The sequence below is a fragment of the Triturus cristatus genome, chromosome 2_2 (genome assembly GCF_964204655.1).
Source record: "Triturus cristatus chromosome 2_2, aTriCri1.1, whole genome shotgun sequence".
Classification (NCBI taxonomy): domain Eukaryota; kingdom Metazoa; phylum Chordata; class Amphibia; order Caudata; family Salamandridae; genus Triturus; species Triturus cristatus.
In genome coordinates, this window is record NC_140582.1 from 466,955,323 (window position 1) to 466,972,869 (window position 17,547).

The 17,547-nt window shown below is 47.1% G+C and overlaps 1 protein-coding gene across 1 annotated transcript in view; it reads right to left on the bottom strand.

Moving 5' to 3' along the window:
* The window catches only part of EXOSC9 (exosome component 9), a 447,763-nt gene that overhangs the window by 364,549 nt on the left and 65,667 nt on the right, over nucleotides 1-17,547 (bottom strand). The window contains exon 4 of the mRNA XM_085641570.1: nucleotides 8,751-8,853. Within this exon, the coding sequence (XP_085497696.1) occupies nucleotides 8,751-8,853 (103 nt within the window). The remainder of the gene's footprint in view (nucleotides 1-8,750; nucleotides 8,854-17,547) is intronic.

The following is a 17,547-nucleotide window of genomic DNA, read 5'->3' on the forward strand; positions in this document are numbered from 1 at the left end:
TTTGACTACTCCTCGTTTTTGAACTAGAAAATACCGGGAGTATACACCTTGATTTCTTTGTAGGGGAGGAACTTACTCTATGGTGTTCTTGGAGAGGAGAGTAGCTACTTCGCCCAGTAAAAGCCGATTTTGGATTGGAGGGAGGTGCTGCCTCCGTGGGGATACATGCAGAGGGGGAGACTTGAACCTCAGCAAGTAGCCATGCTGTAAAATATTCAGCACCCATCTGTCTTTTGTAATAGCTTCCCACTCTGCCAGGTGAAAACTGATACTTCCTCCTACCGGAGTGGCGAACGAGCACGGAGGAAGTACGATCTCACTGCTTTGAGGGCTGTTTGGTGGAGGACTGTCGTTGCTTTGCATTTCCTCTCCCTCTGCCACGACCCCTTTGTTGGAACTGGGACCTCTGCTGATTTTGAGAGGACTATTGGGGTGTTTGAACGCGCTGATGAAAGGAACGCTTGTCGCCCTGACGAAAGCGCTTTCGATATTCCTTGCGCTTTTCCAGCCCAACAGCTTTAACGGTTTCCAACTCTGCCTTCATTTTGCTCAGTTGGTCATCGGTGTGAGCCCCAAACAATGATGACCCGTTAAAAGGCAGATTAAGAATCTTCTTCTGCGCATCAGGCTTGAGGCCCGTTAGCTGTAGCCAGGCTGAGTGCCTAGAGCATACGCCATGAGAGTAGCCGTGTGCGGCGAGGTCCGAAGCATCCACAGCCGCACTGATAATTTGATTGGCTACAAGCCCACCTTCCAGGAGAATTTCATTAAAATCATGTCTGTCTTCCCTTGGCAGTTTCTCAGCAAATCTGGAGAGGGAATCCCAAAGAGAACGATCATACCATCCTAGCAGGGCTGAAGCACTAGCCACTCTCATGTGTGAGGCAGAAGTGTTGCACATCTTTCTGCCATACGAATCCATTTGCTTACTGTCTTTCTCCGGGGGGACAGAAGAGGACACAGAGGCAGAATGGGACTTCATGGCAGCCGCCACGATAACGGAGTCCGCTGGTGGGTCCGCCCTTAGAAATAAGGGATCCTCAGCAGGAGCCTTATATTTTTTAGCTATTCTTGAAGGCACAGAGCCCACCGTAGCAGGAGTGAGAAATGTGGCCATAGCTGGCTCCAACAATCCTGGCACCAATGGTAGCAAAGGTCTGGGTGCTGACCGGTGATGCAAAGTATCAAATATAATTGATGTGGGGGCCAGAGGGGTGTGCAGTGTGATATTCAATTACTGCGCACCTCTACCCAGGACGTCAGAGAAAGTAGCGATGTCATCAATAGGTGACACTCGTGACGGGGGTGTAGAAGACAAGGTCGTAGAATAGTCCTGGACCAAGGACCTTGTGGAGGAAGACCAGGTGGGCGATCTAGTGCGTCGCCTCATGTGGGGACGGTCACTGTGATGAGCCCTGGACCGTGATGTGTGTTTGGAAGGAGATCTTGGCCTTCTGTGAGAAGAGGGACGATCCCTGGATCGTGACCGGCGTGGAGAAGGTGACTTTGGACTACCAGGAGGGGACTTGCTCCTACGCGGAGAATCCTGGAGGGAGAGTACGTGCGGGAAAAGTCCGAGCCCGGACTTCTGCAGTCACCTGTACCCACATTCTCCAACTAGTGAGGTGAAAGTCCAAACTTCTCCAGTGCCTTAGGTGATTTTTCTGGAGAGATCTGCACGATATGCAGGCCTGGAGATGATGATCGATCTCCTGACGATCTAGATCTGGCTCTTCTCTCCACGTTCACTGCAGCGCTATCCTTCGACGTCGAACACCTCGACGTCAATGATGTTTGTGTCACCATCGGTGCCGATTGTTGGGAATGGCGCTCCGCCCTCGACGGTGGTCTCGACGCCGATCGCCTACGGCATTGCGGAGACCTCGACGTCGACCTTCGCCGTCGACCTGATGACTTCGACGTCGATCTCCCATGACGTCGGCTTGGCGACTTCGACCTTCCATGACGTCAGCTTGGCGACTTCGACGTCGACCTTCCATGACGTCGAGTGGGGGTTGAGCTCCTCCGTCGAATGCCTTGACGTCGAACGACCCACTCGCGGCGAGATAAAAGTCATCGCAGCTCTCGACGCTGGCCCCCTCGAGGGCAGCGGAGAGTGTCTCGATGTCGACGGAAGCCTCAACGTCGACGGAGACAGTTCGGATCTCACCGGACTAACAGCCTTCGAGCCCGAAGGACTGTGCCTCGACGCCGACTTACTTGTCTGCGGCGGAGAATCTCGACGTCGAGCTGAATCTCTTGACGCAGAAGTCGTCCTGGGTTTCTTAGACAGTACCTTCGACGTCGATGGCGAATCTCCTGGAACCTTGGTCTTCCTGGGGTCAGGAGAGGTGGTATGTCGCCGTTTTTGAGGACGTCTAGCTGAAGAGGGTGATTTTAAGGATGGATGGTCGCCTTCACGACGGCTTCTCTCCTTCTCCAGCTGGGCATGTAGTTTAATGCGCTCTCTATCGCGTAGAGTGCGCCTGGAAAATTTCTGGCAGTGGGGGCACCGGTCAGGATTGTGTGAAGTTGGCAGACACACAATACACACAGAATGTGGATCCACCAGTGCCATCTTATTGCCACAGGAAGGGCATTTCCTGAATAAAGCAGGCATTCTGACTGGAAAAAACTTGAAATTGTTCTGGAAACCAGCAGAATCTGCTTTCAGAAGCCAGAAAACGTCGAATTTCTGAAAAAATTCTTAAGTCAAAAACTTTCAGTCACAAAACTGAAGAGCTCAAGCTCCAGGATCCTCATAGAAGGAGCCGGAAAAAAGAACTGACCTAACTGTCACCTGTGGTGTATCATGGGAGCAAGGGGTCTCCTGCAGGTCTTAAAGGCACGGTCCCCTTACTCTAATGCCTTAAAGGCAAGGAGTCAGTTTTCTTGATACTCTACTGCAGCCTACAGGCAAATGCCTGCAATTACAAGCTTGCTTTATGGCAATCAAGCATTGTTGTGTGACAATGGGCTTGGTGCTTCCTTTTTTCCTTATGGGTTAGGGGACACTACAATGCAAACCTATGTAATTTACAGCATTGCCATGTTTGAAACATTTTTAGGCTGCATGTATATGTTTTCACATATATGTATATATATGTATTTTCTATATGCTCCGGGATCCCGCACATGGGCGGGGATTATTCATAGATTATGACTATTGATGAGTATCCCCTGGATGAGAACCTTAAAATATACACAGTCTTCTTCAGGCCCCCAAAAACATGCTCAGGAGGGTGGGCCCAGAGCCTCTTCACAGTTCAAGGGTGGGTACCAGGGGAAGAACTGGGATCCCATGTATGCTTTGTGTCACAACTGTCAGGCACTAGGACATCGAACTGGAGACCCTAGCTGTACAATAAGAAAAATGCCTCTAGTCCACCTGCAGTTACTAATGTTCAGATGGGATCCCAGATGTGACCTGACCATGTCAGTGACCCCACTGAGGAAACCATAGTCTTTGAGGGAGGGACAGATTTATCCTGTGCTGCCTGGCCCACTAATATGAACAAATACAGGCAGTTCCCCTTGAGTAATGGATCTAGAGAATAGGCCTTAAGAGATACTGGGCTAGTGTCACCACGGTGACCCAGCAACTGGTTCACTCAAATCAGCACCCGATTGAAAAGACCTATACAGTCACCAACGCTGACAGTGTCATCACAGTCCATCCCATGGTGTCTTTGGACTGGAGGGGAGAAGTTGGAAAGAAGAAAAGTGGTTGTGTCCCCAACCATCCCTGACCTGGAGGTTTCCGTTTGGGCTTAAGTCGAACTGAGAACCCATGCAACCATGCTAGGACTCTCATAATGGGGTTTTGTAAGAACCAGAGCACATAGCAAAGCTCAAAGTGAAAAAGAGGTGCTGGATCTTGAAAGAGTGGATCAGCCCTACAAGAGAAAGGGCAAGAAGACTGAGGAACCATCTTCTAAACAGATCCCAAGCCAGAACCACTATTCTCAAGAATAGGGCTGGTCATTTAAAGAGGGAACTGAGCCTGAAGAGATTGGGCCTTACCAGGCTGATCTCTTAGGACCAGGGGGACCCTTTAGGAAGGATCTGTGCCAGAGAAAAGAAACCTGTCCCACTCTTGAGAGCCTGGGGCAGTAAGCTGCTGTACAGGAAAATGGTGACATCAGTGGCACCAACAAGGTCTACTGGGAGGAGGGACTCCTATATACTAAGGCCAGAGACCCTAAACCTGGTACAACCAGGAGAATGGTAGTACCTTAGAGGTTAAGAGAGATTCTCTTTAATTTGGCCCATGATATCTCCTAGAGTAGATAGGTCAATCAATTCTACTAGCCAGGATTGTCTCAGAAGGTGGAGGACTTTTGTCAATCCTGTGTCACCCGCCAAGCCAGTGGCAAGACAAGACACCGGAAGGGCCCCAAACCTCACTCCAATGGTGAAAAGAAAGAAATGATGCTCATCCAATTCCTAGGGCAGATGAGTTAATTGACAGGTTAGGGGAAACCAAATATCTGTGTACAACTGATCTCACATCAGGGTACTGGCAGATAGGCCTGACCCCTGGATCAAAAGAATAATCTGCATTCTCCACTCTGAATGGGCACTTCCAGTTCACTGTGATGCCCTTTGGATTAAAGCAGGCGTCTACAACCTTATCTGTAATAAGAGCTACTGCTATTCAATAAAAAGATTCCTGAGCTACTATTAATAATGATGAAATAGTGATGACATCAGTCAAGATTACATTATGGACCATCACTTACAAGATTACCACAGTAATCACCGCAGTGCATCAGGCACGGTTGCTAGCAGTAATGTAAATATGCTTTGTCAATGTGGAATGCCTCTAAGTTTGTAGTATAAAACAGCCATAGCTGCAATGCCTCTGGCTCCAAGGTAATATTAGTATAATTCTCCCCAACGCTTAATGATGTATCACGCAAATATCAGCTTTAAATATATTGTGAAATTCAACTATTTTTCTCCAAACATCAGCTTAGGAATTCCGAAATGACATTTTCATTTTCTTTTTTTTTTTTTAAACATATTTTGTCAATTTGCATATATTGCGTAGGGTTCCGCACGCCAGAGTCATCTGCCAAATCAGACCAAATACAACCATGACAGCAATCGACTTTTGCAGGATCAGCAATACAGTATGAGAAAACATTAAATGATGTTGAACCCCTCCCCCCCAACTCCCTCCCTCCCTCTCCCCCCCTCCAAAGATCGCACTGAGTCTATACAGTCTCGTCCACAGCATTAATAGGAGATCAAAGCGTCCTAATCAAGGCACGCACACCCTCCCTGCTCCCCCCCTCCCCCCCAGCCATACAGGCCCAGAAACTTAATCTGGCAACGGAGGCTCCACCATCGCAGGCGGCTTCAGCCATAGGCCCCGATACTCCGCCCATCGTTTCCATATTTGATAGTGTTTGCGCGGGCAACCCCTGGCCACAAAGATAGGCTGCTCCACCCCCATGCAAAAGTCCAGAATATTTTTCCAGGCGGCCACCGAGGGGGCCCGTGTCGCCTTCCACGCCTTAGCAATGTCTTGTTTCACCAGTGTAAGACCTAAGAGCTAGAGATGCCGTTTGTGGGCATTGCCCCCCACCCCCTCCATGACATGAAGCAGAGCCAGCTGCGATGTACGTGTAAGCTCCCAGCCCAGGACCTCGGACATTTTCATTTTGAACAGACATTTTTCAGTTTGGGTATACATAGTTTAATTCAAACAAGCAAAAGCTTCTAATTTAGTAGACTGTGCTGCACACAGGAAAGCTACTTGCAGGTAGGTAGGACCATGCCAATGCCCCTGCGGCTTGCATGCTCCTGCGAGGTTAAAAACGACAACGTCGACATGGAACCCTGCCTGGGTGTCATGCCAGCCAGCACTGCCTCAAGGTATAGATAAGCCACCCCTCTAGCATGCCTTGCAGCCCTAAGGCAGGATGCACTACACCAAAGGTGAGGGAATATCTACATGAGTAGATATGTCCCTACGATACTGAACTCAATTCTTAAATATTATAAGAGCCAGGGAAGCCATAATGAGTACATGGGCTGGAAACTATACAACTCTAGTTCCCCAGCATCATGATGGCTTCACTGAAACCAGGAATGTTTGGTACCAAACAGCTACTTGTAATAAATCCACATGGATGCCAGTGTGAGATTTATAAACCATGTACTCACAGGGCACCTCAGAGGTCCCCCCTGAAAACCTACCAACCCTTGTATGGTCACTAACTGGCTATATGCAGCCTGCCATGCACATGTTTTTGGACCCCTGGGTGGAGAGCCTCTGCTCTCTTGGACTAAAAACAATGGACATTGTGAGAATAGGTGTCACACCACCTCCCTCCGGATGGGCCCAGTGCCTGAAGGGGAAGCTTCAAAGGCCCAGCCACCTTAATGCGAAAACCAGCCTCTGCTCCTAGCAGCAGATGGCAGCCCTTGGTTTACACCCCCACTTTGGGCGGGAAAACTTAGACAGGCTCATGGGTGTGCCTACCTTGGCCAACTCACTTTGCAGTCCCCTTCATCTTGAAGATGAGGGGATTCCTCCAATCAAGGCTAAGTCTATCCCCCTCCCACAGGAGGGAGGCATAACAGCAGGTGTAGTCACCCCCGGTGAGGTGCCCATTGGCCCTATCAAATACTCCCCTAAAACGCCCTCTCTGTATTTAGGTGGCTCCTCCTGACCTGGAAACTAGTTACCTGTGACCAAAGATGGACGAAGTCTGAAGACGACGGCTGACTTGTCCCCAGCCCTACTGGTCTGTCTCCAGCTTCCAAGACTCTGCAAGAAGACAACGTCTGTCCTGCAGCCAGCGACTTCCAGAAACCCGAGGAGCTGCCTGAATTTTGAAAAAGAGGAGAACTCCTGAGGATAGCAGTTCTGTCCCCAAGAATCCAACACCAAGGACTCCGGTGCCTTCAGATCCGCAAGTCCTGCCCACTCTGCACCTGACGCAAGTCGGAGTGTGCCACCTGCCCAGTGAAGTCTCCCCAGCGATACGGACCTTGAATCCTGCGTTAGCTCACCGCTCCTGACCTCCATGACAACGCCTACAGCCTGAATCCAGAGGCTCCCCCTGACCGCGACCAGCTCCGGTAAAAAGACCGACTTCAAAAAGTACCCATGCACCCAAAGCCCTTGGACCTTGGTGAGCTGAATAGATGGTGCGCCTATGACCCACTACACCTCTACTTACCACTGTTGTCGTTGGTCTCCCTCTTGCAACCTCCAGTGCAACGCCTGCAGCCTGTTTGTCAAAAGAAGTATCACCATTGAAAAGCACTGGGCGCCCAATGCTGATGTTGCACCCTGTACCTGTGCCGCTATTGGTGTATGTATAATGTTGATTTGTGCCCTGCCCCTCCCCTCCCCCCTGCTGGTCCTAACCCCAAAGCTTGGCCCCTGAACCCAATCCACTTACCCACAAGCAGTGTGGCTCCAGGCACCCCAGTCTCCATTAAAAGGCATTGGGGCAAACTCCGAATTTGACCTCTGCACCCGGCCAACCCTGTGTCGCTGGTGGTGCAAGTTTGGTACTCACCTGCCCCTTGCTCCTTGCTGACCGTTGGGCCCGAAGACTGGATTTGTAAGTGTGGTACTTACCTGTTAAACCGCATTATTGTTTTCCCAGTAGGATAACAGTGAACTGGTTAAATAATATTCTAGGCGTCGACTTTTGAAAGTGAAAAATTCTTTTTTTTTTTTAAATGTACTTACCTTATTAAGAAACATCTTGGCTTGAAATAAAATACAAACAAAGAATACTTTTCTAAAATTAGTGTAGATCTCCTTTTTGAGTTGTGTGTCAATTACTGGACAATGTTGTGCAATGAAGGTCTTACAATCCTCTGTATTAGGCCTAAGGCTGCCCTCACACACTACCACTAATCGAGCACTTTGGGTTTTACATTGAGCCCTGTACACTTTTGGGGAACCCATGGACTCTGTGCACGGTATAGTCACCTAGTAGCAATGTCATACACAGAGCCAGCTTCCTACAACTAGCATCATAACAACCACAAAAGTTCTCCATATCTGGACCCCAAATGAGATGCAGTTCGGCATAATGATTTTTAAAAATCCAATGTTTTAGAAGGTTTTTTCTTTCTTTTTTTTTTTAAAAGAACTTCTTAGATTCTTTTTGGGCTTTTAACAACAAAACATACATTTCCAGTAAAAGTACAGGATAAAGCAATACATCAAGCAGGTAATAATCACTTGTTTAGTAAAACTCCAGTTTGCGTATTCCACACAGACTTAATTAAATTCATAATGATACATTTAAGTACTCTGCACGCTAGGTTTACCTAATTGCATATGACATGAACAGTATGTAACGTAACAAGGTAAATCATGAAGAATGTAGAAAAGTTCCTAGTTTCGGATGCACAGCCATCTAATGATCAGGGTAACAATGACTACAAAGTTGCAAAACTTTAATGTCAAAAATCAGTAAATGATCTTTTCGCAAAAATCTGATTTTCTTTAAAACAGGGCGATTCAGGTTTTCTGTGGTGCAACACCTGTTACCTGATTTTCCCACCCTGAGGAGCGGTAATCACTACACATCAATTGCCGACAAAAGAGGCACTGCAAAACAATACAATGCATCAACTGTTTATGCTGACTGCTTAACAAACAGTACCTATGTCACAATAAAAACATGGAATCAAACACCTCGAAAATACCCTCTCAAAAAAACAAAAAAAAAGTCAGCATCATAAAAATAGTTATTCTATATTATCTTCACCTTTTCACCAGCAGCAACACACAGGGACTCAGTATCAATGCACTTCGAATTCCTTAAACACCTTTCCAGCAATCGATTCAGCTTCACCAAGAGATCAGATTGTCTAAAAAAAAACGGACATAAGAATCTGGTCATCATGCATAGATCCACAACCCAATATGATAATTGTTACACGCATGAACCCAATTCTTTTTATTGTACATAGACTAGGTCGTCTGCAGCAAGTAAAATTCTGAACACACTTGTCAATTCAACATCAAGTTTCTCTGGATTTTTTATTTACAGCATGATTGGCCATTTGATTGCTCATTCTTTACCTTTAAAAAATTCAAAGGGCCAATAATAACCACAGTTAAATTGCAGCACATTTAGCCTAATTAGAGAAGGCAGACTTGATATCACGATACCCAGCTATATTCAAACATCTAAACAAAGAAAACAACATTATTTTTGTGTGTAAATTATTTAAATGTGCTGCATCCAATTGGTACTGTCATAATAGAAGCATAGCAAGGATGCCATGTACCCTTGTAAAAGCAAGGGAAATGGCCCCTTTAATTGCTGTTGGGGTAGTAAAATACAGTAAATTTCAGAGTTCAATGGGCCCCTGTGAGCCCCGGTGCCTCTGCACTTGCAGCACCATTGGTAGCTAAGCCCCTGTGCCATTATGGAGCTATTACCAAGGGGACTTGGCCTAGCAGAACATAGTGAGGAAGTGTGAGAGGAGGGGTGCTTAAACTCCACAACGTTTATATATGCAAAACAAGAACACATTTCGATAGGAATTGATATTTTCCTAGTTCTTCCAGCCCTCTCATATTAAAACCGGTGCTCAGATTTACATTTAAAGTTGCTGATTGTGTTCCAAGTATTTAGATATTGCTTGAAGACAAACATATGCAACCTTACTCGCGGCCACAGCCGTTCTTTATTTAAAGCCTTGCCGACATGCACATTTAATATGCAAGAAAAACGTGTAGAGCATAGTTTTGTGCATAGTGTGTTTATTTCAAGTGTCTTCCCCTTTTTGATCACTGAAAACTCCTGGTCTTGGGATATTCATATATACAGGACCTATTTGGATTTGGAAATCTAATAACCCTACTCGTAACTCCAATGTCTGTGGACACCCTTTATCTTCCTGAGTAGGGCAGGGACACTGGGAGTTGAGGAGGATCTTGAAAAAACACAAACTGCATATTCTTTGTATTGTTTCCTTTCTCTGCATGCCAACACTCAGAATTTATTGTTGCATGCTTGAGGTATGTAAAAACCAAAAAGAGGGGAGGACTGGCCCACAGGCCTCACTTCCAAAGGTGGCAAGAACCCCACTAGACTCTCAATGGGAGGGGGTTATAATTAAAGACCCCTTTGCCACCCCACCATAGCTGTAAATCTCCCACCCCCAGGCATTTTATGCCTTCAGCTGAGCTGTGCCCCAAGATGATGAATCCTGGGACAGGCGGCACTCCCAGTGAAGACTGGATTTGCACTGGTCTGTAAGGCCCATGACTGTAGGCCCAGAATGAGCAAACCTGAGGTGAGGGGCCGGGTCCTGAAAGAAGACTCTGGCTCCAACTAACTTCAGGGTGTTTAAAGTCTCTACCATGTACTAGAATGAGGATGAAAACGGTGTTTGGGGGATGATGCCCATTGACAACCACTGGATCCCATCACAGGCTGGAACGAGAGGAAAGGCTGGGGAAACAGAATAGGAAGTGAAATCCCTGAGCAGGCTGGGTCTTAACAACCCTTATCTCAGGAACTATCAGTGAATCTACAACATTTTTGGGCTAGGTTTATTAATGGCTGGGGCCAGGTCACGCAATCAATGAGACAATGCAAGGCCCTGTGTAACAGAGATGGGGAAAGGTCCAGAGGGGACTGGGTGCAGGTGAGATGCAGTAGCATGCTTTGATGTTTTCCTTGTGTGACTGGATTGTACAGAGAAGGACCACACAGGGACTGTAGATGGGGGCAGGCCAGTATCTGGGGCCTGCGGCTACCATCTGGCTAGGTAGAACTACATGGTTACTGAATTGAACCGGAAAGAGCTGGCTACCTGACTGTGTCTGTCAACTGAGGAAACAAGGGGACTGTAGTATCAAATGGTGGCCACTGCAACAACCTTGTAATATCTGCTGCATGAACTCAACTGCCTTACGAGAACTTGGCCATAGAGATAATTCTCCCTCCGAGAAGGGAACTTTCAGCTACTAGTAACTCTACATTGCGGATGCAGCACAAGTGTAGGAAGCTGGATTTCGGTTGCAGTAACACCCCCCCACACTTTTTGCCTGACTACTGATTAACTTTGACTTGATGTGTCCTGGGTCCGTGCCAATCAGGTTCCAAGGGCCTATGTTCTTTCCCCCAACTGTACCTTGTACCCCTAATTGGCACCTCTCTGGCCACATGTCAGTCCCTTGTAAAAGGTACCATGGGTACCAAGGGCACTGTGGCCAGGGAAGGCCTCTAAGGGCTGCATCACTTATTGTGCCACCCTTAGAGGCCCTGTACCTTTACACACACACACACACACACACAGTCACATTGCAGGCTGTGTGTTTTGGTGCAGCACAGAGGGAAGAGTCCACATGCCACACATCTGTGTGGCATGCCTACAACCCACTGCCCTGGCATTGGTCAGCCACCCATCTAGCTGGGTGCACTATACCAGTGGTGAGGGTACAGGTGCATGGGTCCTGTACCCAGACAGTGTATAGATCAATTCTTAGACATTGTAAGTGCAGTAATGCCATTAAGAGTATATGGTGGTGGGAGTTTGTCATTACGAACTCCACAGCACCATTATGGCTTTAGTGAAAACTGGAAAGTTTGTTATCAAAACTTTCAGGACATTAAACCCACACTGATGCCAGTGTGGGATTTAATGGAAAACGCACTCCGAGAACGTCTTAGAGATGCCCCCTGAAAAACGACCAGCCTCTGATGGGTTTCCTGACTGGTACACACCAGCCTGCTACCACGAGACATGTCTCTGGAATCCTGGGGTGGGAGCCTTTGCTCCCTGAGCCCAAAAACAAAGCCTTTCCTGGGCGGAGGTGGTCACACCTCCCCCAGGCCAGGAAGAGCCATCTGTGACAGGGGAGCTTCAAAGGACTTGCCGCCTTTGTAATGCGACCCCCAGCCTCTCCTGCTATCAGGAGCAGGCTCCCTTCCTGTCTCCCCTCCTTTTTAGCGGGAAGACATGCAGGAAAACTTAGCACAGCCCAGTAGGTGTGCTCACCTCTGCCAACCCTACCCCTCAGGTGGGGGAGGCAAGGTGAAGCCCACTCTTCAGTGCCCGTCATCTTGCAGATGGCAGGTACTCTCCAATCAGGATTAGGGATTGTGCTCAGTCCCCCACGTGGGGTGAGCACACTAAGGGTGCAGTCACCCCAAGGTTAGTAGCCCATTGGCTACTGACCTAGAGACCCCTAAACTGCCCCCTAAAAACAGAATTTAGGTGGCAGCCCTGAACCAAGAAGGCAGATTCCCATAACCTACGAAGAAGCACGAAAGAAGACGCCCAGCAGAGGACACTGCAGGGAAGAACTGACTTGTCCCCAGCCCTACCGGCCCGTCTGCAGTATCCAGAGATCCTGCGCCAAAAGTCGCCTTGTCCTGCAGCCAGCAACCTCCACAACCCCTCGGAGGACGGACTGCCTTCAACAAAGACTGGATCTCCTGTGAACAGCAGCTCTGTTCAAAAGAAACTCCCAAGACAGACTCTGAGCCTGCCGAGGATAAAGAAACCCGACGCCTGGAGCCACCACTGCACCCAACGCCTATGGTCCGAATCTGGCTGGCCCACCGGTCCCAGCATGGTACCCCAGCGCTCCGGAGTCAGAGTCCACCGTGGGTTGACTCCTCCAAGACTCCCACACATCACCTACAGCCTCTGCACTGAGACCGCCCCAACGGCAAGTGGACCGGTAAGGTGAAATGCGACCTCAAAAGAAACCCCTGCATCCAGCTGCCCTGCGCCCAAGAGAAGAGAGCCTGAGGTACACCTACGTCCCTGAGCCCTACAACCTACCTGCCCAGCTGTTGGTTTCTCCCGGAAGTCTTCCTGGACTGAGACTACAGCCAAAATCCAAAATCCCAAACCGGCAACTCCCATTGAAAACAATAGGGCACCTGACGCCAAAACAGCACCCTGCACCCAGCCGCCCCTGCGGGTGTACTTTGGGTGCTAACTCGTATCCCCTTTTGCTATGTGCCTAACACCAGGACCTTTGCTCCCACAACCTTGTGGCCTGCTCGTGAGCAGCCACCAACTGGAGGCCACCTAGCCCCCACTGGATAACACTGGGCCTCAGCACTCTGCACCCGGCCAACCTAGTGCAGCCGAGGGTGCTTTGAGAGTACATCCTTGACCCTGGGTACTTACCCCAGAATACTAACTCCCACAATCAAGTACTTACCTGTTAACCGATAACCACATTTTCTACATAGGAATACATTGACTGTTTTTCCTTGAAAATTGTTTTGTGTGGAGTTGGTTTGTATGAGAACTTGAAAAACTGCAAATAACTAAAAACTGCTTTGCTTACCTTTTCTCTAGGAAATGACCCAGTGTACTATCTAGGCAGATCACAGTGAGTAGAAAAAGTAATCCATAAAGCAATCCGTAAAGTAATCATAAGAAATTTAACAGTAATTTCCACAGTATTGAAAAGATTTACAAACCTGTAACAAAAACATTTTCATTCAGCTTGCTTATATTATTCAACCTGCCTTGAAAAGTACCATTTACACTTACCTGTACCAGGCTTGCTTGGTTCTAGAAAATAAATATAACTAAATAATATTTTTTATACAAACAAATTGGTCTGAGTTCAGTCTTTGACTGTGTGAGATCATTTGCTTATTGAGTGTGTACAACAAATGCTTAACACTACCCTCTGATAAAGCCTTACTGCTCGCCCACACTACCACAAATAGAGAAACCGGAGAATACCCATTGAAACCAACAGGGGACCCAACGCCAAAACGGCACCCTGCACCCAGCCGCCCCTGCAGGTGTACTTTGGGTGCCAACTCGAATCCCCCTTTGCCCTGAGCCTAACACCAGGAGCTTTGCTCCCACAACCCTGTGGCCTGCTCGTGAGCAGCCACCAACCGGAGGCCCCCCATCCCCTATTGGATAACAATAGACCTCAGCACTCTGCACCCGGCCGCCCTAGTGCCGCTGAGGGTGCTTTGAGAGTGCATCCTTGACCCTGGGAGAACCCTTATTCTAACCCAAGAAACTCAACCCCAAAGACCGAGTACTTACCTGTTAACCGATAACTTAATTCCTCTCTTTAGGAATACATTGACTGTTTTCCCTTGAAAATTGTTGTGTGTGGAGTTGATTTGTATGAAAACCTAAAAAACTACAACTGTGCAAAACTGATTTTACTTACTTTTTCTCTAGGAAATGTCCCAGTGTGATATCTAGTCATATCACACCAAGTAGAAAAAGTAACTTAAAAAGTAATCTGAAAAGTAATTTCGACATTTTAACTTACCTGTATTTCAATTAATTGCATTTGAACTTCAATTGTAAAACACTGAGAAGATTTTGAAAACCATTTATTTCACTTACCCGTGCCAGGCTTGGCTCTAGAAATAAAATAACTTAATATTGTTATACAAACAAAATTGGTCTGAGTTCAGTCTTTGAGTGTGTGGCATCATTTGCTGACAGTGTGCACAACAAATGCTTAACACTACCCTCTGATAAAGCCTTACTGCTCGCCCACACTACCTCAAAGAGGTGCTATCTACTTTTACCTCTGTCTACCTTTGGGGTTCCACTGGACTCGGTGCACACTATACCTCATTTTGGAATAGTATATACAGAGCCAGCTTCCTACAACAGGTTCTCGGCATAGAAGCCCTACATCTCATCTTCTGCCACAGCTGCTCCTGTTGTGTGAACAATATGGTCAAAGACTATTTTGCTCAACTCTTGTAGTGTAACAAAACTGTTGAGTACACAAAGCTGGCCCCCTCAGGGAAGGAGCTACAGTGTACCATCACGTCTGCAGGAAGATGTAATCCATAATGAGCACTGACCCACTCGAAATATTGTACCCCGCTGATTGTTAGAGACACTAAAACTTCACTGTTAAAGACTGATGTCGCTATAAACCTCAACCTGGTGTGGGGCATTTAGGGAAGGCCTCTAGTAGGCACCCTGGTTGGGAGCACTTCAAAGGTCAAAGCAGAGAGCCTGGTACAAGTGCAAGCGCCAGCCACAAATTACTAAAATCGACTAAGAAACTGAAACTGCATGTGGAAAAAGCCAAGAGGAGATTACATCGTAACAACGAATTCGTGAGACCCTGAGAGAAAGCAACTATTTTTGGAAAACTGGATTAAGACTCAAATTCGTCCCCTGGCCTGGTCTGCCATTTTCCGCAGTGGGGCGGACGCACAGATGTCTGTGTCTCGACACCTTCCAAATCGCCTCCGTGACCTGGAATATCACGATTGCTAAAATAGAGGAATAGGATCCCATCCAAATTCAAATTGGCCAAAAGTGCATTGAGAAATGTTGTCTCTTCTAATCTCGCAATACACCCAACATGCGCAGGAACAAGAAGCAGGCATGACGCAACAAAGAAGGAAGGGAAAGGCCTTTAAAAGAAGTTAATGATTGTCTTACCTGCAAAGTCCATGATAGTTGCCGGGAAAAAACCTGCACTTTTTCCAAAGACCATGAGGCAGCTTGGGACTGAGACAAGGTCATAGTAGTGAAACCAGGAGATGGTTTGACTCCCAGACAAACTATGAACTTGAGAGCCTGCTTCACTGGCTGCTACAGTGCCACTGGGAGCTGAGTGACTCTATCTTGGTACTGGAGGATGTCATTCTTGGGGTGGGCACAGAAGGACTCACGTCTCCAGGGACTGTGATTGGTGTTCTTTTTTATTTATTATCATTATTATTAATATTATTATTATCCACCATTCTTTATTGATTTTAAGTGTATAGCATCAGAATACAACACATGATACTGGTCATATGGGAAGGTCGAGGCCAGTCTATCAGGTTTAAGCAGGCATCTCCAAATGTATGCTCATTGTGGGCTCGCCGGAACCCTCGAACCCAAAACACAGCAACCACACTGAACCTGCCGTTGTGTATCTGGATCGGGCAAGCATGTGCAACCACCTAAGGAATGCCCACGTTACCGATGAGTGAGCGATCTGTAGATCAGGTGGAATGAGACAGTCACCCCAGCTCAGCACTCTGGGGCGACAGGACCCAAAGGGGAAGCAGGGGATGCGTTCCCCTCCAGTCAATAAACCCGATGTGATTAGTGTTCTCAATTGGTCTAATTATAATGCATGTATCAATGTCTAACATCCAGATACGGATAAGTCATCTATTCACCGTCACATCTTGACAGACACAACAAGCATTTGCAATGCAATAGGTCTCGAATTTGCGAGAGTTTAAGCTATTGGCATTGTAAATGATAATGCCTTTTATTTATCTGTTTTGATAATTAACACATAAATAAAAGGCATTGTCATTTACAATGCCAAAAACTGAAACTCTTGTAAATGCGAGACCTATTTAACTATTTAACATTGTCCCAGGCTGCTTGGAAAGTGAAAGCGCCCACGGCGCTCTGAATACTGCAGGATAGCATGTCGTGCCTACAGTAGGAGAAACTCATTAAAGAAAAAAGTGCTTACAGACTAAATACGACATACCATGTAACAACAGAAGTAAAAGGGGCAGTCTTCATGCGGGGTAACAAATGAAGACAAGGTGGTACTAAAGAGGGACTAACAAGCCTAACAACGAATCAGAAGCCAGCATATACGAAGGACAATGACGCAAACTAATGACAAATATGGGCAGGGCTTCCAGTCTATACTCAAATAAAGCATGCCTCGCAGAGCAGAACATGTGCTGCCCAGGCACAACCTAAGTTCTTACAAAGTTCATGCAGGTAGGCTGTAGAATGCATGGTGGTTTGCAGATGTGTGGGGACAGGGTGGTGCTGGTGTTCATTCAAATGTAGAGTTCAATCCTATGGAGGTGCTACCGCTTCCTGCCTCCCATCTTCCTTGAACATAAATTTACCCCAAGTTTTGTGAGAGGAGTGATTCAAAAGGCAGTCCAAGGTAAGGGCTGTGTTTGGGGGTTGGGAGATTGTTTTGCCATCGGTTATAGGCAAAGAAGGAAGGTATGTTTGATTAGTTGTTAAACTGGATGGCCTGGACGTGGTGCTGTAGAACATGTATGCACTTAACACTGCTTACAGTTTTTCCCACAGCTAAAGGAAGCATGCAGGTCTCGGTGTTGATAAGTACATATTTTGGGCAGGAGATCATAACAGTGTGATCAAGGTGACACCTGACAGAGACCCACAGGCTAGTAAAACTGTCAGGAATAAATCCAGGACCCTGAGGAAAGCATCTCAAAATGTGGGATTGTTTTACCTGTGAAGGGAGAAATAAAAAAGCTTGGAAATACTCCATCCTCTCTTTTGTGCATGGTGACAACTCGAGGCTTGATTAAATGCTGACATCTGCAGCTGCACCATTATTTGCTTGAGTGGCATATTAGGGGAGGATATTAGGTGAACGCTCCCATCATGGCCAAGATATACTGGCTAGGAGGGATGTGTGGTAATTGGGACACTGGAGAGGGTGCGAGAGATCCTAGGCCACGACATACATAATGCCCTCAAATGTGTTGATGGAACTCAGTTTCTGTATGCCCATGGGGAAGAAAGAGAATCATTTTGAGAATGCTGGTTCCTATAGGGTCAAACAACGGGACA